General features: G+C 31.0%; 1 protein-coding gene across 1 annotated transcript; it reads left to right on the top strand.

The window, feature by feature from the left end:
- Positions 1-7,421: 7,421 nt before the first annotated feature.
- On the top strand, positions 7,422-12,898 carry LOC107453007 (photoreceptor outer segment membrane glycoprotein 2). The gene is made up of 3 exons (XM_016069662.4): positions 7,422-8,121; positions 9,952-10,186; positions 12,684-12,898. Exons 1-3 carry the CDS (start codon positions 7,439-7,441, stop codon positions 12,852-12,854), a joined length of 1,089 nt encoding a protein of 362 aa, XP_015925148.1. The 5' UTR covers positions 7,422-7,438; the 3' UTR covers positions 12,855-12,898.
- Positions 12,899-27,349: the final 14,451 nt, after the last annotated feature.

Here is a 27,349-nt window from a genome sequence, read left to right as displayed (position 1 = left end):
AAGGAAGATTTTGCATACTAATAAACGTTCCAAGAGCCGTGGTGGCTCTGGGGACAGAGCGTAAACCTTCCAAAGAGGTGAACCGGGTTCGAATCCCAGCGATGGCTGGTTGATTCGAATTCTGCACCCGAGTCTCATCGACCGCTGTGCTGACGTAAAGTATCATTGGGGGTAGTCGGATCATTGGTTAGAGTCCGCTTACTGTCAGGCTAACCGTGGAAGGTTTTTGTGGTTTTTCTCTCCACGTAATGCAAATGCGGGTTAGTTCTTATCCAAAAGTCCTCCTCGAAGGCAAAGTTCTTCCAATACTTGATCCAAGAATCCGCTTGTCTTCTGGATTGGGTTCAAAATTACAAAGCTACCGAATTGAATATTAGTAGTCGTAGACCAAAAAATTGGGTCGGCTGCTCAACGACGGTTATAAAATAAAATAAAAGTTCCAAGGTACGATAACATTGGGAGCGGGACCTTATTTTATACTCTTACCCTTTTTGATTAGCCAGGCAGAAATCCCCCGAATTATATATATATATATATATATATATATATATATATATATATATATATATATATATATATTCAATAAGCTCTTCATAATAAAGGAATCACTTCGCTTATATTATCGTTAAATATTTAGAAATGTAATCTTTATTTATAAGAAAAATTTATACTGACTGTGAAGTCAGATGTCTTTATGAAACCGAAATATCATTTAATATAATAGATATTTTGAGATTTTAATGCGTATTCACCTGGTCTAATGATTAATTATGACGGTGTTAAACCTAACAAATAAGTCTGGATATTTGGATCATATGACATGAAAGAAATAATAACTATATGCGGCATGAGAAAAAAAGTGCACACTTCTCTTTTGCAAATGAATCTTATAAGTCTTCAGGAGCTTCTGCTCTATGTATATTTGTAAATCGTTTCATTTCTTCGGTCTTTTCCATAATAAATATTCACTAAAAATTATAATGGAATCATCATTATACAATAAGAGCATCAAAATTTGCAAATAAAAATTTGATAGAAAATTGAATTTGAACTAATTTCCGATATTATGGTCCTAAAGGATAAACTCGGCACAGAAGCATAACATCTATCTATCTCTCTATATATACATCGAAGAGCCATTACATTATGACCACCCTCCATCTATAACAATGGGCTCTCCCAGGTTTTCATGGGGGACATTAGGACCCATAATCCTCATAGAACAATTCCTGACTTCTGTGAGCTACTTGAACATAGTTGCAGACCAGGTTCACCCATTCATGGCAACAGTTTTTCCTGCGGGAGATGGTGTTTACCAGCAGGATAATGCACCATGTCATAAGGGTCGAATCGTCATGGATTGGTTCGAGGAACATTCCAGTGACTTTCAAGTCATGTCTTGGCCCCCAAATTCACCTGACCTTAATCCAATAGAGCATTTGTGGTCCTAGTTGGAAAACCAAATTCGTGCTGCCACGCTACCTCCTTGCAATGTGAGGGAATTGCAGGGCCAGTTGGTATATATATATGTATATATATATATGGAAAAAAATAACTTTGCAAAACCCACAGAATAATTTTTACCAATAATCGGATTTTCACGTACAAGGACTCAATGGCTCGAGTATCTCATGTATGCCAATTAGTGCTGACAATATGTAATATTATATCTTATTTTATAACCGTCGTTGAACAGCCGACCCAATTTTGGGTTTACGGCTACTAATACATTCAATTCCGTAGCCTAGTAATTTTGAACCAATCCAGAAGACAAGGAAACTCCTGGAACAGTACCCCCAAAGGTATTGTTTTGTTATGGGAACATGGAGGACTTTGCGACTCGACAGATTTTACGTGCATGAGTCATCATTCACTACACGGGGAGTCTTCGGTCGTCTGGGATCGAATCCACGAACTCTTGGACATGGACCCAGTACCAACCAGGCTATCCCGGCCATCTAACAATATGTAATAGTAATAATTACAAATGTATTTTCTCTGAATATTCATACTTTTTTTCCTACTGATTATGGTTTCTAACCCCCTGTTTTGTGTAGCCGCTGTTTGAGAAATATGGTCCCAATAGTTTAATCAGGAAGTTTATTTTACTTTTCCCCTTCCGGTCCCCGAAGTTTATTTTACTTTTCCCCTCCGGAAGTCCCTTACAGTTAATTTTACTTTTTGCGTATTTCGCTTTATCGTGAGAACTTTTTAAGCGAATTAAAAACTTTTCATACACAATTCTAAAATTCGTTTATCCGAAGTTAATTCCACTCAAAAAATAAATTTAATGATTATTTTGTATTGTTTTATTTAATAATAGTGTAAAAAATGTTGAAGTGCGAGGTACACAAATTTTTATATCATTTTAAAAAATGTAATTTTATATGGCAAAATACGAAATTTGTACGAAGTCGGTTTGAAAGTTCTTAAAAAAAATCGAATTTTAAACGTCTTTCTTTTTTATGATTTGATTTCTCAAGAATTATTTGATCGATTTCTTTTAAATTTTGTAATTTGCTCTATAAAATTTCATTCTTTAAAGTTCTATAAAAATTTGTATACATTGTACTTCGAAATGTTTTGACTATTGTTAAACAAAATAATAAAAATAATAAATAATTATTATAAATTATTTTTTTGGGGGATTATTTTTGGAAAAACAAATTTCATAATTGTGCTCAAAATTTTTTCAATTTGCTTAAAAAAATTGTCTAGATATGACGATATACGATTACTGTATTCATGCCAAAAAATACCCTGTAATATAAGTAAAATTGACATTAAGAGGTATATTACAGATCTTTTGACCAAAATATTGGGACCATATTTCTGTGATTATGGCTAACCTCTGTATTTTGGAGGGCCGGAAATCATAATGCGTCTAAAGAAAAGTATGTTTTTTTTCAGAGAAAGAAAGTACGTTTTTGAGTCGGGTTTCGTAACTTGAAATATCGTTTGCACTAATTAATTAGCAAATTTGTGTTCACCCCTCTTCGGAAGATTTAGACAGAATCCTATAAGGGGCCGTTCAAAAAGTACGTACACAAAAATGGAAAAATTTTAACCCCCTCCCCCCCTTCGTACATTACTGTACATAAGGTCTTACTCCCCCCCCCTTAGAATACGTACATTTTATTAGTCTACCCCCCTTTCTCATAAAAATTAAAATAATTATGTTTTAAACAAAATTAAATATTTATTTAAAATAATTCATTCATTTAAAAGATTTAAACAATGGCACCCAACTTTATCTTTGAATCAATAAGTAAAACAATCTTATCTGATCAACATAATAATTTCCTACAATCAATACAATTAATCTACAGTATTTTCCCAAGGACATTCCAAATGCTTCTCGAGAGATACCAATTCAGCGTTACTCTTGTCTGCGACTGATGAAAAATTTAGATTATCTTCATAAACGAGATCATCTTCGTTTTCCTGGTTTTGGAGGATAACCAAAAGTACTAGTTTTTGAGAACTGATTTACTCATTCTAACAAGTGGACGCCGTGTGAAAAAAAAAAAGAACAAACATATGTATAATACATGTGTAGGAAAAAGTCAAATTTAAATTTGGTGTATGCTTATAATGTACGTACTTTGTATAATACCTCCCCCCTCCCCATCGTACAAAATAGCAAATCCCCTCCCCCTCCTTCAGGTACATACTTTACATACTTTTTACATACTTTATATGTACATACTTTTTGAACGGCCCTTAAGTCAAAATCCGATCATTAGATTAAGCGTTATTAGGGTGTTTCGTTTATTTTTGTGCACTACCTTATACTAGAATTTAGACGCTCTTATTCCGTAGATAAATTTGTCCACCCTTTCTGTAATATTTTTAAAATGTTCTTTTTTTTTAAATTTTTAATTAAGTTGCTAAGATTTGACAACTATTTTTCGTACCATCCCATACGATTTTATTTCTGGTACCTAGCTGACAAAAGTCCTTATGTATTTAAAGTTAATATCTGAGGTAGTTCGCGAAAAACGCAATATTTTGTGCATAAATTATTGTTTTTTATTTAATGGTGGCCGTACACGTTTAAAATGTGATTATCAATCTAAGCTCCCAAATAATTGTTTTTATAAATTTTTGCACTGTTGTTATTTTGGTACAGAATTTTCAGCTAAACATAATCGAAGGATATGCCCACCTTAAACTGGTATACGTCTATTAGATATGTATATTAATGTTGAAAACTTTCTGGGCCATTTAATGCTTTAAAAACTTTCTGGGCCATTTAATGCTATAACTTCTGAAAGGACATCTTTTTTATGTGGGGGCCTAAATGTTTGAAATGCTTTTGGATAATTTATGTGTTTTCTAGTTAAATATAAAATAATAAACACATCTATACGAAGGCAATTGAAATTGGACGAAAGGGCAATTATCTGTAAAGTAATATGAAATGTATTGTGAATCTTCATAGAGTCCTTCAAAATAATTCGCAAGTGTTCGTGTCAGTTAATGAAGTTAGGGAGCATTTCAAGTATTACGAAACAAGGGAAGACGAATGTACAGGTTATGACATAATTTATGAGCCATTCAAGATTTGTTAGCGATTAACAATGCAAATTTCAGTCTAGATTAAACAAAGGATTCAAACGTCTGTTGTAATCAAAGGGCAAATTAAAAGAGAAATAGAATTTGTGTGGCAGAGAAATCATAGGAAGTATTTTACAGTCGGTATATTCAGGATTATTTCATTCCTAGAAATATTTCAGCTTTATTTGGGATGATTAACCGTGATTTTAAATGGGTGATGGGCAATAGTTCGATAATTAAAAAAATGTATGTATTAAAACAATGTATAGCATAAATAAGACCGTTTTTTCTTAAACCCCCCCCCCCTCTAATTGAGCGATTTTCTCGGGCTTTCATAAATTAAGGGGCTAATGCAGTAAAAGTCCGTTTCAACGACAACCCATAGTAGCAGATGGAATTATCGTAATAGAGAGTTCGTCGTTATAAGCAAACACATACATTTAAGATAAATAAGTAATAAAGAAAACTGTAGTGTTAAGTTGGAATTAGGATAAACTCCTCTCGCCACAAAGTCTAGGGCCGTCTGCTGCTGTAGAAAACAAGAAATGGCGCATTTCAAAGAAGGAAGCTTCTTTCTCCCCCGATTCCCTTTCTATCGTCAACATGAGCCAAAACCTGTCTTAAATGATACCTGACTCCTACCTACAACACCCCTACCTGAAATGATTAAACCTGGTAACCACAGTCACCGCTACTGCTCCAGACGAATGACGAGGGGAGTTCTTTCCATAGACAGAATATAATTGGCCCACAAAAGACACATCCATTTGAAGTGTGATTCAAAATTCCTGAAAATAAATAACGATTTTTTTCATTTGCGATTAAGAAGATGACTTGGTCCGTGGTCACTAACACAAGTTTGCTTTCTTAGCTCAACGGATTAAGATTATAAGACAAAAATAAGGTGTTTTCAATTTTTTTTTCACTTTTTAATTCCAAGAGCTTTTATTTTGAAATCAGTCAGTCCTCTGCTGTATCTTTGATACACAATGTGTTAAGAATGAAATGCGATTGTTTAAATCATTTGTTTTAAGTAGGCAGAAAAAAATCGACTCAAAACTACCTAGAAATGAATGTCTGAACGTATCGATTACCCTTCTAATTTATTACAGATAATAAGTAAAAGTAATCTTATATTACTATATAAGATATGATTACCAGAGAAAATGATTACTTGAAATCGCAATAAAATTGTCGCACGTAGTCAGGATTACAAGTACTTATGATAAACAGATATTCATTAACTAGAAATAAGACATAAATTTTTAATAATTAAAAGTAATTAAACTTAAAATATAATATATAAATATGTTTTTGCAGAACAGTACTTCATCAGGGGACACACTGTCTGCAACCACACAGGAGCCTTTCTGTTGTTAGTATACTGTTCTGCAAACACAGATTCATTTATCATATTTTATGTTTAATTATTTTTAATTATTAAGAATTTATGTCTTATTTCTAGTTTATATTATACAAATTTAGTTTCAGCTGCCTTGTGCGCTTTTCCAATTTGAATTAATAAAGTAAAGTTTCAGTGTGTTTATTTTCCTCTTAGTTATCATTATTGACCTAGTAAATTGTATTGATTTTGTGATTGGATAACAGATATTTATCTAACTATTAAAATTAAGTGAAAAAATAAATGAGAGGATCAGTGCTTCGATGAATAAATAAATCAGCAGGTCAACAAATCCGCAAATCAATAAATCAGCTATTTAATAAATCAACGAATGAGCGAAACAATGAATCAGTTAATCAATGAATGAGTGAAATAATGAATCAGTGAATCAATGAATATTAACGAATCCACGAATCAGGTATTTAAGGAGTCAATAAATCATAACATTAACGAAAAAAAGTAAATGAAAGAACTTAAAGTTATGAAATAATCGTCTGGCATTGATTCTCTGAATCATCAATTCCTTTTTCCGTTTATTTTAGGATTTAATGATTTCTTGAATTTTTTTTTTTGTGATTTTGAATCGCTCATTCATGATTTGCCAACTTATTGTTTTTCTGTTCTTTGATAAGATCATTAAGTTGTTATAGAATCAAAAGAACAAATGAGTTATAATTGTATCTAAGTGAATCATATCCAAATAATTAATCAATCAATTAACTAATAAACCAGCATATCTTCCTTTATTCGGAGATTTATTAATTCAATGATTCCTTTATTTACTCGCACACTGATTCGCTAATTTATTGATTCTCTATTCTTTGGTCTCCTGACACGCTTATTCTCTTTTTCTCCTTAGTTAACCTACTAATTTACTGAATGATTGATTCATTCCTTCGATACGTTATTAATTTTTCATCCGTTGATTCACTAACTTTATTTATTAATTGACAATTTTACAAAGTTTCCATAATTTTAATTTTTTAGAATTCAATTTTGATTTCTTTTCATTTTTTAATTTAAATTGTTTACTTCATTTATTGGAAAAAATTTACTAAAAATGTCATTATATTTACTCTACATTTGAACTAAATTCTTTTATTTTTATTAAAAAAAATAAATTTAAAATTTATTATTCTCAATAAAAATGCAAAAAAATAATTCATAGATTGAATAATTAGACCTCAGTGCAGAATATCTGAGCACATCTACACTGATTTTCTTTAAATATAAATTTTAATTTCATTTGTAAAAGAAGTTTGATGAAGATTAAAAAAAATGGAAACAAAAACAGATTTTAGTTATTTGATATATATATAAATTTTATTCTAATTTGATTTTTTTTTTAAATAGTAAATTATGTTAACTAGTTGAATAATGAACTACGTTAACCCATGCCTTAGAACTTTTATTATAATATTAATGTTTTTATTATTATTTTAATCAGTAAAATGCAGCTTTTTGAATTTCCAGATAATGTCTGATACGGAATCTGAAGCGGAAGACTCTGAAGTTTTTGATTTGGAAGATTCCGAATCGGCTCTATTATTTTCAAATAAAAGGCCTAGTCCAGCAATTGTTTACATCTTTTCAATATATATTACGGACAATCTTCGTCAATATTTTGCATTCGCATTACTAATAGGCAATTTTATAGTTCTGAATCTTGGAGTGACTTTCATGTTGCTCAGCTGGTATGTTAGCCATTCTTTATCTGGGCAAATAATTTTCATAAGTGGTTATTACAGTGCTCAAGCAGTACCAGCCATGCTCATTTTGTCAGGATTCAGCATGATAGTTGCAAGTTTACTTGGTTTGAAATCAGCTATAGATGGACGTCATATAGATGACCAGGAATCAGCAAAGTCAGCATCTTTGTTTTTCTTAATATATTGGAGTGCGGGATTAATTATTGTAGGTATTATTTTCCTGTCAGCTATTGTATGCTTTTCTCAAATTAGATTGCTTCCCGATGCTATTAGCCAGGGTTTACGAGATGGCATGGAAAAGTATCCGAAAAATCCTAAAGTGAAGATTTCCATGGATTATTTGCAAATGTCTTATCAATGCTGTGGCGAATCAGGTTACAAAGACTGGTATAATATCTCCTGGGTTGATTTTAAATATCTGGATATTTCTTCTGATCCAAACATGCCACGGTATGAATAAGCACATCTTGAATTTTTAAATTTTTTTCAGTTCAGTTCCACATTAAGCTTTAACCGTATCCTCTAGTTCCTTCAAAGTGAATGTTAATTGATGGATCATAAATAACATTTTCGTATAAACATCACTACACGATCAAACATCATAATACGTATAAACATCAATTCGTCTTGAGCGCTGTTCACAATGTTAAGAGATCGCTATACCTCGGACGAAATCGTTCATGACAAATTCTATTTTCTTCTCCCTAAATTCAAAATTTAAAGTATAGGGAAAAGCGAGTTCATTTGCTATTTAGAAATAAAGGGAAAAAAACGTTACACGGTTTTCTTTCTGTTTATCTTTACTCACCTTTCACTATACTTTAAATTTTAATTTATCAAAGGAGACGAAAAAGAAATTGTCATGATGCATTTTACCCCTGGGATAGTATCCTCTTAACGTGTACACTACTAGTGATCGCTCAATAATTTTAAATCGGTGAATTTTATGTAGAGGAGTATAATAATTTATAACAATGGAGCTTTTAGGGTGATAATAATTGATCCATATGAGATAAAAAATAAAATTTTCAAAAACTACCTAGTTTAACCATTTTGTGCAGATATTTACTGCCGATATTAGGATTTAGCTTATGACAAGTTTGATTTGCTTGCTATTACTGGCTATATAATGAATTGGATACCCGCAAGTGACGTAGCAGTGGTATCTCGATCATAATTGGTTGTTGAAACGTAGCATTTGTTTACTTTAGCAACTGTTCTTTTCATTCTTTTTCGAGTAAGCCAAGCCCGTAAAATATCAATTTTCTTAAGTGACACATTCTAAATTCTTTCCCAAAGATTTAATTCTTTCACTATATATTTACGCACAGACTTAACACAAAGACAGGCACGAAGTCATGTGGAACATAAACAAACTAATTATGCATCGAAGATGCCAGGTACACAAAGCGAAAATATATCACAGTTACGATAAAATACATTAACAAATAATGAATTGAAGTTAAATAAAAGAAGTAGACGAGAAAGAATTATATTTCAACTAATTCGATATGTGATACTGCTCAGTATTTAATTAACTTATCGTTAATTAACATTCTAACTTATGTAGAGAAACTTACCTGAACGTTAATACGCTATTTTGTTGATAAAAATCAGCTGGCACTGACGTCATAGGTCACATGTGTGAGCATGGGAGATCTTCTACTTGAAGTGCAAGTACCTAATTGCCAAATTCAACAAAAATCATCGAAGTTTCGAGACATCGATGCTTCTGATGACCTCCTGAAAGGTAATTTTGAATTTACCGACTGTTTTGGAAAACTTTGTCTTTATTGATTCACAAGAATGACAAGGTTTGAGATTAGGAAAATACGGTGGAATCGACAATCGATATGCTCTCAGAAATGCTGCATTTTGAAATTTTCACTAAAAATGAGCGAAAATAATTGGTGATCGAATTGAGCTGCAGGTGGCGCTTTTTGTCTTGATTCTTAAACTGATTAAACTTTTTCAACTTCGAATACTATATGGATCTTAAAACAGCATTAAGCATACTGCTTAAAGTAAACTTCGTGGAAATTTTAAAATATGCTTTTGATAATCTAAATACGAAAAGTATTATGAGCGGGGAAAGCGTAGCAATGTTATAGTGGTAGTATGGGATATCTTCTTTGAAACAAAATTTTCATAATCAGCTGCATTGTTAATAATAATTATAAGTTGGATTATTTACGAGACATTTGAAGAACCATCTTAAAAATACGCATGTTTTGTTTGCTTTTATAATTTGTAGATTTTATTTTAGCCTTTTTTCCTTAGCATGATGAAAGGGTTGAAATATTATGGAAAAGATGTGCCATTTAGTTGCTGCAAGAAAGCCATAACTCGACCATGTGTTGATACAAGAATAGAAGACAAAAGATACAACTCTAAATACCGCTTTCCAACGGACTTGACAGTAAACGCAATAGGATGCAGTGAAATTGTTTCTAAAGTACTGGCAAATATGATGAAAGGAGTTGGAATTTTTGTCTTCTTATGTATTTTTATTTGGGTAAGATTACCCAATAAATTATATTTAATATATACTTTTTCATTAATTTATCTTGGCATTTTCTTAAAGCATACAAGGATTAAAGTCGAGAGTAAAAAAATCTTTAACGAAATTTGTTTTATTTATTTTTTAAAAAATGTTTTTCACCTTTTGCTCGATGGTAAAAACTACATGTTTTGTTTTTTGTACTGCCTCCATAACGTAAAAAACCCCTATTCCCTATTACCGAAAAACAGAATTTTGCAGGAAGATATTTTTAAAATCGAATATGACCTTAAATTGGAATTAACGCCAGTATAAAATTCAACATAACTCATTGTTGAGATTTTAGATGCAATAAAAAGGTGTATTTCTTAAGACAGATTCAAAAACGCTTCAAAAAAGAATTTAGAGAAAATAGGTGGAGTTACTTACACTTTGTTCAGACATATTAGATACGTCTGTATTATTTAAACATACAAAACACTTAGAAACATTGACTTTATTTATCTCATCAATTTTTAGGATTGAATAGTTCCTCGAACTATTTACGCCATTGGTATCGAATTGCTATTCTTCCTTCTTTATGTTCTCCACCTTTTGATCGACAAATACTTGTTCTAGACGTGAATTCTGATCTCACTTCTTCGATTCCTTTAAAAAATCCTCTGGTGTCATGTCTTTTATGTACCTTCCATCTCTTCGTATTATTTTTTTGTTGTTGAAAGAGTTATTTAGTTTCGTTTCTTTTCTTCTGGTAGAAATCCGCCTAATGCTTTGTCTTCCTCGGAGGCATCTTCACTCTAGCCTTATTTATTTTCTGTATAACGATCTCGCAGCCTTCGTCAAACCACTCTGATTTTTTTATTATCGTTTTGTTTTTCTCCCTGTGTCTCTTCTACTGTATTTCCAATCACCTTCTGCATTTTCCCGACACCAATACCCGATGCTTCCAGTTCTCAAATTCTTATTACTTAATTCGATTCTTCCATAGATTGCAAGTCTTCGTCTAGATTTTATTTTGGTCACAAAATGATCGAAGTCAACATGCGCTATGCTACTTGATCTTATATCAGGTATATCCGGCCTTTGTTTAAAATCTTTTAAAACGCGATCTATTTAGTTTCCCGCTTATCTATTAGATGATTTTCATGTTGTCTTATGTATTCTTTTATGAGGAAAAATGTGATACTTATTGTCATATTGTTGCCGTTCGCAAAGTCAAGAAGTTTTTTTGCCATTATAGTTTGACTCCTTATGTCGGCTTTCCTTTGGTTTAAAATAGTCCCTGCTTCCAATTTCGGTATTAAAATATCTGATGATTATAATAAATCTTGGAGTTTTGTTCTTGGTTATCTCAAGCTATTTTAAGAAAATTGTTCTTCTCTGCATTTCTCTGTTGGAGCAAAAGCACAAATGAAAGGGGTATTAAATTTCTCGTCTTTTATTCTGAAGAAGAAAATTCTTTTTGGTGATAGATATTGCTCTTTTATTGTTGCAATTGGCATTGCAACTCGAGAAGTAGAATACGTGATAAGGCCCAACCATGTGATTTAAATCAGACTTAATTTGATATTTGTAAGCAACGCCACGCATGTTTGCTGAACTTGATTGACTTCTGAATCGACGAATGCCACGATTTACTAATGATGACGTAGCTTTCTGGTATCTAATTAAAATGCAACGTATTTTATCACTAATTCAAATATGGATTAATTTACGACATAAGCAGACTAACAGACGCAAAATTTAGAAGAGAAACACAATAAAGAAATGTGAAATTTTATAGAAATATGTTTGCAAGTGGACTAAAAAGAAGAAAATTTTTTTCTTTTTTGTTTGATTTAAAACTAAAAATATAGGGAAGCATTACTTTCATAATAAACTTATGCCAGCACTGAAAATCAATCGCTTCTTTCGAAAGTGATGCGTCCAGCGTTTTAGTTCAGAAAAAATTAAAATTATTATATTTTTCTGGCTACTAGATAAATGAATGTTTTTATATTTTCATTTTATTTTATTTTAAGGTATTAAATAGTAAGTAACATATAAATCAAATTAAAAAATGAAACATACAGTAACTAAATTTGCCCTTTTGTTGTGTGATAATATAATATTGCTTTTTTAACTGTACCGTTTTTCTCAATAATATTTGTTAAATAAAAATGCGTTAAAATATTTGCATCTACTTTGTTCGTGAAATTTCTGCGATGTTATCTCAACTGACGAAGGAGGAGGGTCAATTGTTTGCTTTTAAAAATTTGCAATAACAGTTTTTTTCCCTATTCTTTTAGTATAAATGATAAATATCACCTCGATCAATTAAATCGAACTGGAGGTTTTGAAAAGTATTCTTTACATCGAGATTGTAATTTTTACGAAATTACACCTGCATTTTGTGAATTTTACGTACGCACCTTTTTATTTAAAAAATAATAAATTTTTTGATGTATTTTAAGAATTTTATATTTCAATTCTTCTTCTTTTACGTTATCTTTTACGTTATCTTTTATTACAGCTTATAATGGTTATTATTACAAGGTACTTGCATACGTCAACACAGCAGATTCAAAAGGGCAATACCCCTGTTGGCTATTTATTTCCTTTCTCGAAAGCAAAGAGCGAAGCAGTTTCAAGTGAAGAAGAAGGGTTTGATAAAGATGAAGAAAATGGCTTCGATTCCGATTAATTATTACGAAGAAGTTTTCGATTTTAATATGCATTATCAGAATAAAATTTCAACGCACTCCTCGAGTCTGGAAATATTAACATTATATATGTTACCGGCAAAGTATGAATCGCCGGCATTCTACTGAATGCTTAGGCAATGTATATAATGCCGGATGTTTTTAGACAAGGTATGATATATGAGAAGTATTGCATACTTTCCCTATGCATTGTATATAATACCTAGGCATTCTATAGAATGACAAATGCTATTTAGGCAAAGTATGAAAAAAACGTCTTGATGAGGTTTTTATGTAAATGGTGTGCATTTCTCAAAAACAAAAATGTTATTCTGAAAAAATAATGAGAGTGTCATTAAAATTTTTTTATTCAAAGTCCGTAAAGAAAAATGAAAGCTGTACAAAACATAATTTATGCCTTTCTAATTAAGGGAAACAAAATTTTCATACAAAAAAATAAGAAATTAACCTACTTGTTGCAACATGACAGGATTGAATGACATTTTGAATTACATTACGAAACGAATCGGAGATGCATTTAATACTTTGCCGATTTCTCATTTGGCATTCTATAGAATGCCTAGGAAATGTGTGAAATATAAATCGTTTCATACATTGCCTGCTAGTTTTAGGCATTATATACAATGCCTAGGCATTCTATAGAATGCCGGATTTCAAACTTTGCCGGTAACATATACATTAGTAAATTTTTTTTTATTGATAATATATTACGCCATTACGCGTCATAATTAAAGAATCTTCAAGTACTATCATAGGCGTTGATCTAAAAAATCTCTAAATATTAGAAAAAGAAACATGGTATTGATTTATATATATATATATATATATATATATATATATATATATATATATATATATATATATATATATATATATATATATATATATATATATATATATATATATATATATATATATATATATATATATATATATATATATATATGTATATAGGTTTCAATGCCATGGTGTAATATCTCAGCCGATTGCATCATTCTTTATCATGTAATACTGAGAAGAAATCATGTGATAATACTTCCCTGTAATTTAGAGGCGCCAGAAAATCCCGAAGGGAAACTCCCGAATTCATAATTAACTCTTAATTTTAAACCATAGAACAATCTAACTTCTTATACACATCCGTTTTGGCGATCCTGCGAGAAGGCAGCTCTCACCAAACATGTCACTGTTATATCCTTCCATCCTTTTATTTCTATTAAATTGTCATGTTTGTTAAATTATCGTCGTTATTTACTCCTATGCTGCACTAACTCCCACAAATAATGGGGGCTTGCGTCCGGAATTTGAACTGCGAGTCGTAACTATTTCTGAACTTTGAAATCCCGCGAAGGGGATTTTAACCAACAACTTCGAAATCCCGAGAAGGGGATATTTTTCAGCCAAGTAACTTTAGAAATCCCGAGAAGGGGACATTCACCGAAAAAAAAAAAAGGAAAGCAAAATTCTGCGCTCGAGAAGGAGATCCAGATTTTGTTCCTGTTTTAAATGCCGAGTAGGGGAATCACCGAACTGTTCACCGAATCACCGAAATTCTACGCTCATGGAGGATCAGGAGAAGAGCAGCAAAAAATCATCGACTGAAGAAAAGCAGCAGCAGAGACCTCTGAACTTTCCTAAATCAGCAATAACCGGATCTGTCGCGAAGGACAGAATTGATCCAGAAACTTCTGTCGCGAAGGACAGAATTGATCCAGAAACTTTCCGAAATTATTGGAATATCCTGTGCAAATCAGCAAGGTAGTCAACTTTTCCGTGAAGTGCAATCGTGAAATCCTCGGAGTCACCGAAAAGGGATACGAATCTGGTTTGAATGAACGAAACATTGGATTACCATTGGACACTGAGAGTCTCTTCAATCAAGGTAGGAAATTTTCAATTTTAAAAATGCATAAAAATTCAAAGAAAGAAGACCTAGTAAAAGTATTAGAGGAAATAGGAGGCATCGCAGACAGCAGCGATAATATCATTAAATTAAAAGAAAAAATTGAATCCACCGAAATATTTAAGAATGATTCTGAATTTTTCAAAAATTTGATAACTAACGCCGTAGAAGAAAGAGTACAAACAGCAGACAGGGAACTTAAACAAAGCGAAATTCAAGTTGAGTTAGAAAAACTAAAATTAGAAAGACTCGAGAAAGAAATGCTTTTATTAGAAGCGAAAAACAAAGCATTCGAAATCGACCCTCCCAAAACAATACATGATAAACCCGAAACAAACATTGAGAATCTAATTCATAGCATTAAAACTATCTCTTCCAGTTCCATCGAAACCTGAAAATTTAAATAAATTTTTTTAATCGTTGGAAAGAGCTTTTAGTACAAAAAACATAAATGAGGGGCTTAAAGCCGAGATCTTAATTAATATGCTTGGTGAAAAAGCAAATAGCATCTTGTTATACATTGAAGATGAGGATTTAAAAAACAATGAAAAGTTAAAAGCTCAACAGATAACTTTTGGGAATCCTTCATGAATAATTACTGATACTGAGGTACTGCGTTTACTTCAACGGATTTTGAGACTTATTGCCAAGATGAAGGTATCGAACAAGTGAAAATAACAACAGGTATTCCTCGTGGTAATGGACAAGTGGAAATAATGCATAAGATCCTCATACCGATACTGGCAAAACTAGTGGTACAAATTTGTTCTAACAGTACAGCGTACCATTAATTCTACAGTTTCTCGGAGCACTCAGATTACTCCTTTCCAGCTGTTGACCGGAATGAAAATGAAAACAAAAGAGGACTTACAAATTCTACAAATGCTGGAGAAAGAACATATAGAATCATTTATCCAAAATAGAGAGAACATTCGAGAAGAAGCCAAAAAGAATATTTTGAAGATCCAAGAAGAGAACCGCAGGCAGTACGATAAAAGAAGAAAGAAAGCCAACGAATATCGAGAGGGAGACTTAGTTGCAATCCAGAGAACTCAGTTTGGGTCCATACCAAATCACAACAGTGAAGAAGAATGATAGATACGATGTGCTAAAAGTCGGGAATCGCGATGGACCAATAAATACTTCATCTTCAGCTGACCACATGAAACCGTGGCCAGTAAATTAAAAAATTGCTTTTTATATTTTTATACTTTGCTTTCTCGTTCTTTTTCTTTTTTTTCCAGGTAACTGTGTCTGGTAGCTATTCTGATGAAAATGAGGACATTTTCTTGTCAGTATGGCCAAATTGATGTAGGTTTCAATGCCATGGTGTAATATCTCAGCTGATTGCATCATTCTTTATCATGTAATACTGAGAAGAAATCATGTGATACTACTTCCTTGTAATTGAGAGGCGCCAGCCAGTCCCGAAGGGAAACTCCCGAATTTATAATTAACTCTTAACTTTATACCATAGAACAATCTAATTTCTTATACACATCCGTTTTGGCGATCCTGCGAGAAGGCAGCTCTCATCAAACATGTCACTGTTATATCCTTCCATCCTTTTATTTCTATTAAATTGTTATGTTTGTTAAATTATCGTCGTTATTTACTCCTATGCTGCACTAACTCCCACATATATATATATAGACAAAGTAACTCTTGGATCAAGCATTGGGGAAAACTGGTCTCCACGGAGGACTTTTTTATAGAATTAAAAACAGACCTTGTGATATATGGTGAGGAAGCCACGGCTGGCTCGATGCTAAGAGTTTTCTAACATGTAATCCCTCTACTGCTGGGGATATATTACGTTCGCCATCTGATCGGTACAAACCGGGAGTAGTATTTGTATCGGCCAGCGATCACCAAACTCTGAAAACGAGCGCACTAACTCCAAAGCCTGTATAGCGCTAACAATAATTTTATATTTATTTTTATAATCGGTGTTGAACAGTTGAGCCATTTCTGAGTTTGTGGCTATCATTACTCATCTCTGAATCCTTGAAATTTTGAATCGTACTCAGAAGACAGGAGAACTCCTGGATCAAGCATTAGGACCAATTAGCATTCGGGAAAGAATTTTTGAAGGAAGTAACATATATTTACGTTACATGGAAAGAAACATCACGAAAATCACTTTGCGGTTAACCAGATGGCTAGAGGATTTTAACCAATAATTTGTTTACCTTTGTACTTTCACATCAGCACTATGGTCTGTGTAAACAAGAAACAGATTTTGAAATAACCAGTCATTGCTGGTGTTCAAGCCGGCTTTGCCTGATTGATAGGCAAAAGTTCTATGATATCTCCGGAACCATCACGGCTTGCTAACAACCACTTTTTAATAGTCGCGTCGTACTGCATTAGATATTTTCATTCGTTAGATCTAACATACATCAAAGTCTTAGGCAATTTTAATAATAATAATAATAATAATAATAATAATAATAATAATAATAATAATAAAAGCATTATAGTTATATCTTTTGTTATGAATCTTTCTGCATTTCTGCTATATTCTTGTTGTGTTTTATTTTTAAATCCTTTTTTCTACTTGATTCAATTTTCTAAAAAATAATGTTTCAAGCTAATAATAAACAAAGCGTAAGATTTCATACATTATACTTAAGGAGTAAACAAGGATGACTTATTTTGCATTCGTATTTATTTTTTCAAAAGAATATACTCATCATTACTCTTAAGGGAAATAACAACAGGAAGTTTATAAACACTTTAAATCAAAATTTCTTTATTCAAATTTTTTCCAGTTTCAGTGGTTTCACATTAGCTCCTCTAACTTTCTTGCAATATTTAAGATAATCATAAATCAAACATAAAAAATTCTGATCAATAGTTTGTTACTTAATATTCCAACGAAAGTTCAACCAACAACTGTTCCAAAAATCATTTTTTTTTTGGTCCTGTATGGGGATATCGGCGGCAACAGTTATGGTTAATATCTGTCGGTCGTATATTTTTATGGCTGCAACAATTTACTGACCACTAAGATGGAAGGCCTCCTCGTTAAAAGCCAAGTTTTGCTCTAGACAGAGTTATATCCTTTATCCTTGAGAGTTATTGAAGGTTTCCTGGGAGAAAAGATTTTTAGCGTCCATCACGATCATTTTGAAGGGCTCTAAAATTATCCCCCTAATAAATTTGGGATCGCAAATATTGTCAAACTTTAGTGAAGCTGCAAAACAATTTTTTTTTACAGTGTTGCTATATGCAGTAAATGTCTGAATGTTGCATTTAAATTCCATTCGATAAAATAATCAAATTTTATTGTTGGCAGAGAGGAAGCTAATTTGAGAGAAAAATGCAGTATAAAAATATAAGCGTCGTTGAAGTGCAAAAATGGCGGACATATTTTTTTCTTCGAGAGTTTTAAGATTTTGCAACAATGGCGAATAAAATAAATGTCGAGTCCTTTTTTTTACAACAGTTTTAGAGAGTAGAAATTTTATAATAAAGTCAAGTTGAATTTTTAATAAAATTTCCCATTAATTTTCGTAACTTCTGAAATTTTAATTGGAACTCAAGCTGGATGAAAATACTAGTTTAAGGTATGCAGCTACTTAGGAATCAGAAATTTCAAGTAAAATTTCAATTTTTTTTAATAATTTTATTACAGTTGTTGAACAACCTACCCAATTCTGAGTTGATGACTACTAATGTTCAACTCTACAGTCTTGTAGTTTCGAACTCAATCCAGAAGACTCTGGAGCAAGCAATGAGGCTCCTATTTAAGAATTTTTGATGGAACTGACATTTACGCTATTAATGTTAATTATATTTGGCCGTAATTATGCAGCTTAGATAACAATAGATTTAGAAAGCAATAGATTTAAAACCACCGAAGCTAATAATACTTGAAAATCATTCTAAAACTGAAAATTGTCAATTCTTTTCTTTTCCTTACCTTTTCTGCCTCTAAGTTATCTTTTCTTTGGAAACTTTTTTATCTTTTTTATAAAATCTTTTTCTTACTTAAATATGCAGTTTAGAAAATAATAGATTTAGAAAACAATAAATTTAGAAACACCTAAGTTTTTTAAATCGGAGATAAATAAAGTAGTAAACTATAATTACGAACCAAATAACAATGTAAAATTACAAATTTAAATAACAAATTTAAAAGATCTATTCAACAATTTTAAATTTTAGTTTTAAGAAATAGGAAATTTTGTTTTCAAGAAAACTTAATAAACACATTGAAAAGTTGCTCAAATCGCATCATTTTTCACAATTTTTATCAGTTATAAATCCCTGACAGTTACATTCGAAATATTTTAATAATAAAATACAGTAATTTAACTACTTAGTAATAATATTTGTGAGTTAAGAAATTAAATGTAATTGTTTTTTGAAACGTCTGCTAGTGGTACGATTTAGGAAATTATGTCTATATTTTTGGGCAGAGTGTACTTGTTCATTGTACCAAAATGGCCATTTGTTATTTTAATATTTTTACTTGTTCTTTGTATGCGTTTTTCTACTTATAAAAGTACAAACACAGTCTCCTTTGGTTTAGACAGTTAAAGGTGTTCTTTATCATTAATATTTGTAAAATAATGCCTATTAATAATTATAGGCCATTTTTTTTTGTAAGGATTGCACTTTAAAGTTATTATATATTTTTATCAGATAAATAATTTGCCGAAAAAACATGAAATATATTTTGATGTAAATATTTAATAACTTAAATAAAATTCAATTTTAGTGAAAACAGAATCAAACTCATTGGAACCACTTCATAAAAAAACAAAAATACTTTAATGAAAACCGTTTAATTTTTTTTTACTTTGAAAAAAGGTTAAAAAATTTTATGCATTTTGATATAAAAAATTACTTCTCTTTTGCTGTTCAAATTTAATTATGTTTTCTTCTTCACTTCAAAAAAGTAATCCAAAAGTCGAATTTTTTTTTGTATATCATTCAAGGAATATGTTTTTGAAAAATATTAAAATAAAAAGGAATTGCCACTAAATGCTTTTCTTATTATTAGATTTTTGATTCAATCGTTGGAAGATTTTAAATTGTTTTAGGTTCGATTAAATAATTTAAGAGCTTAAAAATGAATAAAATGAACGGCTCCGGGAGAATTTTGCAGGCATTTATTTGATTCATTGATTAAAGTTAGCAAAATCTAGCTTAAGCTTTCTTTGGTACTTACTTTTGAGCAAAGATAAATAACAAACTATCACAGAGGTCGATAAAAATATTTCTTGGCTCCTGATTCGAACTATTATCAGGATTCTACTTTCAAATGTGAAAAACTGCTTTTTTTTTCTATCCATTCTATATTTTTGTAGATTGCCTGGAATATGCGGTTTTCATGGACCTACAAAAAATTTTTGTTGTATAGAATTTCCTAAATTGATTCTAACTTTTGAAAATTGTTGGCTTCAAATATGAATTTATTTCCAGTTTAGTTTTTCTTTCGGAGATTCATTGTAGTTTACTAGTGTTGTTGTTGTCAAAATTCAACGAAAACTTGTTAGTTGTGAAAGAATTTTTTCTTTTTTTTTTAAATTATTGTCGTTATATATTGAAGCTGCTGGTTTTAAATAAAGTACTATTATTTTTCTGGTAAGTTCGTTTCTTTTTTAGATTCAGTAAAATATGCGTCTATTTCTAAACTGGTTTTAATTATATTGAAGTTTGTTGGTTTCAAATACGAATTTATTTTCCCATTAGTTTTTATTTTGGAGATTCGTCGCAGTTAACTTTGTGAAATGTGCGGTTGACAAAACTCGTCAAAAATTGGCTGGTTTCTTGCAATTTTTTATATCTAATTTTAGTTTTATATTGAGGCGCCATCGGTTTTAACTAAGAAAGCTGTTTTCTTCTTAGCAATTATACACTGCAGCTTCAAATGGAAATTTACTTTTTTTTTTAAAGTCTCAGCTTAGCTATTTGTGAAATATTCGGAACCAGAAGCTCATTAAAAATTGCTGGTTGCTGAAGTTTTTTTTTAACATATTGAAATTATATGCAGGGTGTTCTAAACAAAAAATTTAGAGGGGTGATAAAGAGCATCAAGAGGAATGAAACTTACCATAGAACATATGTAAGCAATAGAACAACAAAATTGTCATAGAACAAATTACGAAAAACGAATGCAGGTCTCGACGTCACGCTGGAAAATGACTACTAAAGATACTAGAAGTTGGCTAGCTAAAAAATGTTTATTTGGTTTGATTTTTACAAGAGTTGTTTGAAGTCTACAACGACGAAAAAGCGATTCTTGGAGTCGCTCGAAGATTTCAGGTGTGTTTTTGATGCCCGTCGGAGCGATGCTAGGGCAAACCTCAACTGATGCTCACCTTTCGTCTCATCTAAGCAGAGAGCTTACTTGCGTTTTCCGAGATTTTCGTCCTCTCAACGTCGTTTGCGACCTTCTGTTTAATGTAAAGTTTTTACTTACTTAACGCCCACTTTTATCCTTTTGAATTTGCTGATAATAAGTTAAGATCCTGTATGATTCAGCACGACTCTTAGTGTTCGTTTCAGATAAGAAATCCATTTTTTATTTATCTATTCTGCACTTTTTGTAGACCCAGTTAATTATACGTTTTTCACTGATTAACAAAAATTTTTGTTGAGCAGAATTTGAAAATCGGTTCGGATTATATTGAAATTTTCGGTTTCGAATTCGATTTTATTTTCCTATCATCTTTCTTTTGAAGATTCAGCATAAGTTTATTCGTGAAATATGAATAAATCAATCAGAGAATGTAGCTCGTAAGCAGTTGCTCTTTAACAACGATAAATGTAAGAACTCTAGCTTAGATCAATACTTTAAACCTAAACATTGTGCTGAATCACTCGTCTGGCTTTATTGATAGAATTTCTCTTGTTATTGCTTATATTAATTTCTAGCGCAAATCAAAACTTTCTGTCAGATAACTGTTTATTTTCAGAAAAAAATATTTGTTATGAATTAATTGTTTTAAATCATCCGCATGGTCTTATTGGTATCTTATTATTGCTTATATTCATTGCTAGCGCAAATCAAAACTTTGTTTGATAACTGTTTATTTTCAGAAAAAATATTTGTTATGAATTAATTGTTCTAAATATTTCACTTGACCTTATTGGTAGAATTGCCTTATTATTGCTTATAATCATTACTAGCGCAAATCAAAACTTTCTTTTTTATAACTTTTTTCTTTTCAGAAAAAATCTTTGTTATGAATTAATTGTGCTAAATCATTCGTCAGGCCTTATTGGTAGAGCTTATCTTGTTATTGCTTATATTCATTGCTAGCACAAATTAAAACGTTTTGTCCGAAACAATTTTTTTTTCAGAATTTTTTTTTTGTTATGAATTATTGGTAAATCATTCGTTTGGCCTCATTGGTAGAATTATCTTATTATTGCTTATATTCTTTGCTAGTGCAAATCAAAACTTTCAGTTTAATAACTGTTTATTTTCAGAAAAAATATTTGCTATGAATTAATTGTTCTAAATATTTCGCTTGGCCTTATTGCTAGAATTACCTTATTATTGCTTATAATCAATGCTAGCGCAAATCAAAACTTTCTGTTTAAATATTGTTTTTTTTCTTCAGAAAAAATCTTTGTTATGAATTAATTGTGCTAAATCATTCGTCTGGCCTTATTGGTAGAACTTATTTTGTTATTGCTTATATTCATTGCTAGTACAAATTAAAACGTTTTGTCTGAAAAATTTTTTTTTTCAGAAATTTTTTTGTTAGGAATTAATTGTTCTAAATCATTCGTTTGACCTTATTGGGTAATTATCTTATTATTGCTTATAATCATTGTTAGCGCAAATCAAAACTTTTTGTCCGATAACTGCTTATCTTTCGAAAAAAAACTGTTACGGCACACCTTAGATTTGCATAATACACCTAATATTTATTACGAAACTTGGAATAAATTTGACAAAAATAAATATTATTTTAATGTTCCAGACAAAGGAATTTAATAAAAAGAAATACCTTGCACAAGAAAGCTATACCCATTTTAATTCTAACTGCATTGAAAGATTTTTATTTATCCAAAGTTCTGATCTAAATCAGTGATTATGAATATTTTTGAAAGTAAATCTTTTAGAATAAAACGTAAACATCATAAAGATAAATAATTTCCTGAAGCTAAGACATTATTATCTTATTCTTTTGTAAAATATTTGACCGAGAAATGGAAAAATAATGAAGTAGCTTTTTCTACGTCATGTTTTTAACCTTTTCTTGCTTCGCTGCAGGCAATTGATTTAAGTAAATCGACAGTACATTCAATGCAAGTGGTCTATTTTATAGAGAAAGTTTTAACGATATTTTCACTGCAAGTTTATTTATCTCTTCATTATTTAATGAAATGTTCTGAGAAAGAAGCTTGTTTTTTCATAAAATAATAAATAAGAAGCCTCTTCGTAATATTCATATTTAAAGCCTCTTTTTGCGTTTTAAAAATATTATAGTTTAATTATTTAGAATTATAGTTATTACAGTTAAAGAAATAATAGTAATTTAGGTTTTTTTGAGAAATTCTTAACAATATAATCATGCTCATAAAAAATATTTTAAAGTTTTAAAATTCTACTTCATAAATTATTTGAGTTGAAAATTTTTTTAATGGATATGACACTTTTTTATTATTGAATTATTGATGTAATTTGTTATTTGATGCATTATTTGTATTTAATACTTTAATGGTATTGTACTTTACTACAATGAAGTATACTGTAAAAATTTTTCGTGTATCTTAACACCAAAAATGTGGCAACTACTAAAGTGGTGTTTCACTACACCAAGAATGTTCTATTACAGTACGTTGTGTTAAGTAGCCGTCACCATTTTTACATTCAGTAGCAGTAAAATTTCTAATTATAGTAAATAAGATACACAAAAAAGTCAGTAAATACATTCTCATGATTCAATAAAAAGTAAGAATCATTAATTTAGAATAATATACACATCAATTTTTAAATTAAAATTAGTTTGTAAATCAAACACACGAGTGGCACAGAGATAACACAAGGACATACTCGACATTTGGCTTAACAGAACGGAACCTGATATAAATTATAAATGTTAAAAGCCCTTCATGCAATCCACAGAGATTTAAAAACTAAAATATTAAACAATTAAAAAATACATACCTATTTTAACGACGAACAACAAATCATTCAATCAAATCTCAACAACTCATAAAAGCAACGAAGTCTCGCCAACAAACTCTCGATTTACTAACTTCTGGCGATAAAAAAAGTGTGCCAACGCATCGATGTTTCCAGTAACATGTTTGTGTGAATGATGCTAGAATTCGGTATAAGCTAATTCTATCATATTTTTATTATTTTTAAATTTACATTTAAATTACATCCTTTAAATCGTGTATGAAAGTTCGATTTGGTATTAACCCGGAATAAAGTGCTCCCTGAGTTGTTCGGCATCATATTCGGAGAGATTTTATTCAATTATTCAATAACATTACATTAACATTTATTATTCATTATTCAATTTCATTAATATTTATTCAATTACAGAATGGGGCTAACGGGTGCTCTATTGATATCAATTACTTGTTGAGAGGGTATTCAATTACAGCGCGAAGAAACTGTAGAGAGATTCCAGCAACATCGCGGGTTGTGCTGCTTTCCAATGAGGTAAAGTCCAAATTTCTTCTCCAAAACACTGTCTTTTAGGAAACCCTAAACAAGAAATCGAAGGGTTTAAGTCGGGTGAATGAAGAAGCCGGGCATAATTCCACCTCCAAAACACAGTTTTTAAGAAATTCTTAGACAAGGAATTAAAGGTTTTAAGTCGGTTGAACGAGGAAGCCTGACATAAGTCCTCTTCCAAAACACGGTCTTTTAAGAAACCCTAAACAAGAAATCGAAGGGTTCAAGTCGGGTGAACGAGGAAGGCGGAGATAATTCCTACTCCAAAGCACGGTTTTTAAGAAATTCTTAAACAAGGAATCAAAAGGTTTAAATCGGATGAACGAGGAAGCCTGACATAAATTCCTCTTCCAAAACAAGGTCATTTAGGAATCCCCAAACAAAAAAATCAAAGGGTGTAAGTCAGTTGAAGGAGAAAACCGGCATCCCAAAAAGCTTTGGACATTACACGATCCTCACCAAAACTAGCACAAAGGCTAAAATTTCTTGACTAAAATTATAATTCCGGTAGTTCTTGCATTGAGAAATTAATGCTGTACTTTTTGCAATAAATGTCTCCAATTAATCATTTTTTGTTTATTATTATGAGCTTCGAGAAATTTATATTTTGATTGTCACTGTTCAGCCGAACATTGCGTGGATAGTAGATATCGACCATGTCAACCTTCATCTATGAAAAGATACCCCATCATAGAATCGAGTTAACATGTCTTATATACTAGTGAAATGTAACTGTAATTTTGTAGTGGTAGATACCCTACAGTACTCCCCCACCGGAATTATATCTGTGATAGAATTCGATGAACGGATACCACTAGTTGATTCATTGTTGTTTTGTGAGAAGCCGGGAGAGCTGTATTAAGATCACCGTATTTTTTTAGTGCTGAATGTGAGAGGTGTATTAACTTCACGGTCGTAATCGCTCATGTGCTGCCGTTAGCAGTCGAGTGTATGCAAGCCGACGTTATGCGTGATCGAGACGAGACTGAGTAGCAACAGTGAGAGGAGGTGGTTAATGTCGCAGTCACAAGTTGCAAGTCAACTGTTCCATGTGGACCATCATCGGAGTAGGCGTTTCCAGATCGAAGTAGGCGTTACTGTCAATGTAGGCGTATTCATATCGAAGTGGGCGTTTCTGCCAACGTAGGCATGCTCACATCACGTCCGGGTCACCAATGTGGGGATAGTAGATATCGACCATGTCAACCTTCATTTATGAAAAGGCACCCCATCATAGAATCGAGTTAACTTGTCTTATATACTAGTGAAATGTAATTGTAATTTTGCAGTGGTAGATACCCTACAGTATAAAAACCACTTTTGTAGTGGAAACGTTTAGAGAGCGCAACAAGAAATTCAAACATTGTTGACCCATTTCTTTTAAAATAACACGTGGAACATGTTTTATAACGCGCGTTGTCAAATGATTTTACTTATTTCTTAATTCATACCAAATAATGAGATGGAAAAGTTTGATACTGCGCGCACAACTTTGAAATTTTAAACAACTTTAAAAGAGCAACGTTTTTCGTAGATAATAAAAAAGTAAAAAAATAATTAAAATTTTCAATAGATGGTTTTTTAAAAAAGCATTAAAAATCAGCAAAATTATCCAAAAAAAAGAGAGCTTAATCGAAAAAAAAGCAATGGGGAAAACCGTTCCCTCTCATACCCTTGATAAAAATTTAACTCAAATTAAATATAATTTTTAAAATATTTTTTAAAATTTGATTTTCCTTGATTGATGGGATGTTTGATGCTATGAAGATAAATTTATATTCATGGTAATTGAATAATTATTCGAAAAGCGAGATTGGTAATATATAAGAATAAGTTCTTATTAAAAATTAATTTTTAACTTTGTACGAAGGAAACAAATTCTGATAAAATCTACTGTACTGTATGTAGTGACATTTCTGGTAAAAAACCATACTTCTGATGGTAATAAGAACTCAAATATACGGTATTTAAACCATTAATTTGATAATTTTTCCGTTCATATGGCAAGCAGTTTACCAGAATTTCTGGTTTTCAAAATTATATTACTTATTACCACACATTTAGGAAAATATAACAAACTGAAAAGTAAATTTAACCGAATAAGTGATTTTTATACCATGCTCTAAGGTATCATGATAAAATTGCTAAGTTTTACCACATTTACTAAATTTTAATACTTCTTATAAAACCATATTTAATTATTAACTTTACCAAAATCATTACCAAAGCGCTTCAGTAAATATTACTGAGGTTTTTGATGTTTCAATAGAGCCAGAAACACGGTAAATGTTACGATATCCTGGTAGTTTTGACCATAGATGTTTTCTCAGTGTATTAAGCCGAAATATTGTTACATAAACTAATTGCATTTTTTCTTTCAATTTTCAGTCGATCCCTTAAGAATGTAATTTATATTCCATATTTGGAATGAGTACCCATATAAAGTATAGAAAAATGTTCACTGTTTTAGTTAGATGGCAGAAAAGGAGCTCATGAATTACAAAAAAATACACTTTTCGTCTTCAGATACTTAATCTTAGAAAATAAATGAAGATGTTTTTATGAAGAAGACAACGGGGATAGCTAATATAGAATATCGGAGATTTTTATTTGAATTGGCACTATTGCTTTGATTCATGCTAGCCATTCAATTTGCCGGTCAGCCATTTTTTAAGGAGGTAAAATGTTTTTATGATGATACAATGTTCATGTTTTATTTAAAGAATATATAAAGAAAACAAAGAAAAATAAAGGTTTTTGTAAAATTAATTTAAAAAGTTTGAAATTCTTATTTTTTTCTACTTTTAAACTTTAAAAATTTTCTTTGTTTCTTTTTCTCTTAGTTGAAAATTAAATTATCCAAGCATTTATTTTAACTTGAAAAAAAAATATTGCTTAGTAAGAAAGTAATG

This window comes from Parasteatoda tepidariorum, chromosome 3, assembly GCF_982258835.1.
Source record: "Parasteatoda tepidariorum strain Cologne lab strain chromosome 3, Ptep-v5.0, whole genome shotgun sequence".
In the NCBI taxonomy this organism is placed as follows: domain Eukaryota; kingdom Metazoa; phylum Arthropoda; class Arachnida; order Araneae; family Theridiidae; genus Parasteatoda; species Parasteatoda tepidariorum.
Note: the sequence above shows the minus strand (reverse complement) of the source record. Positions and strands in the feature narration are given on the sequence as shown.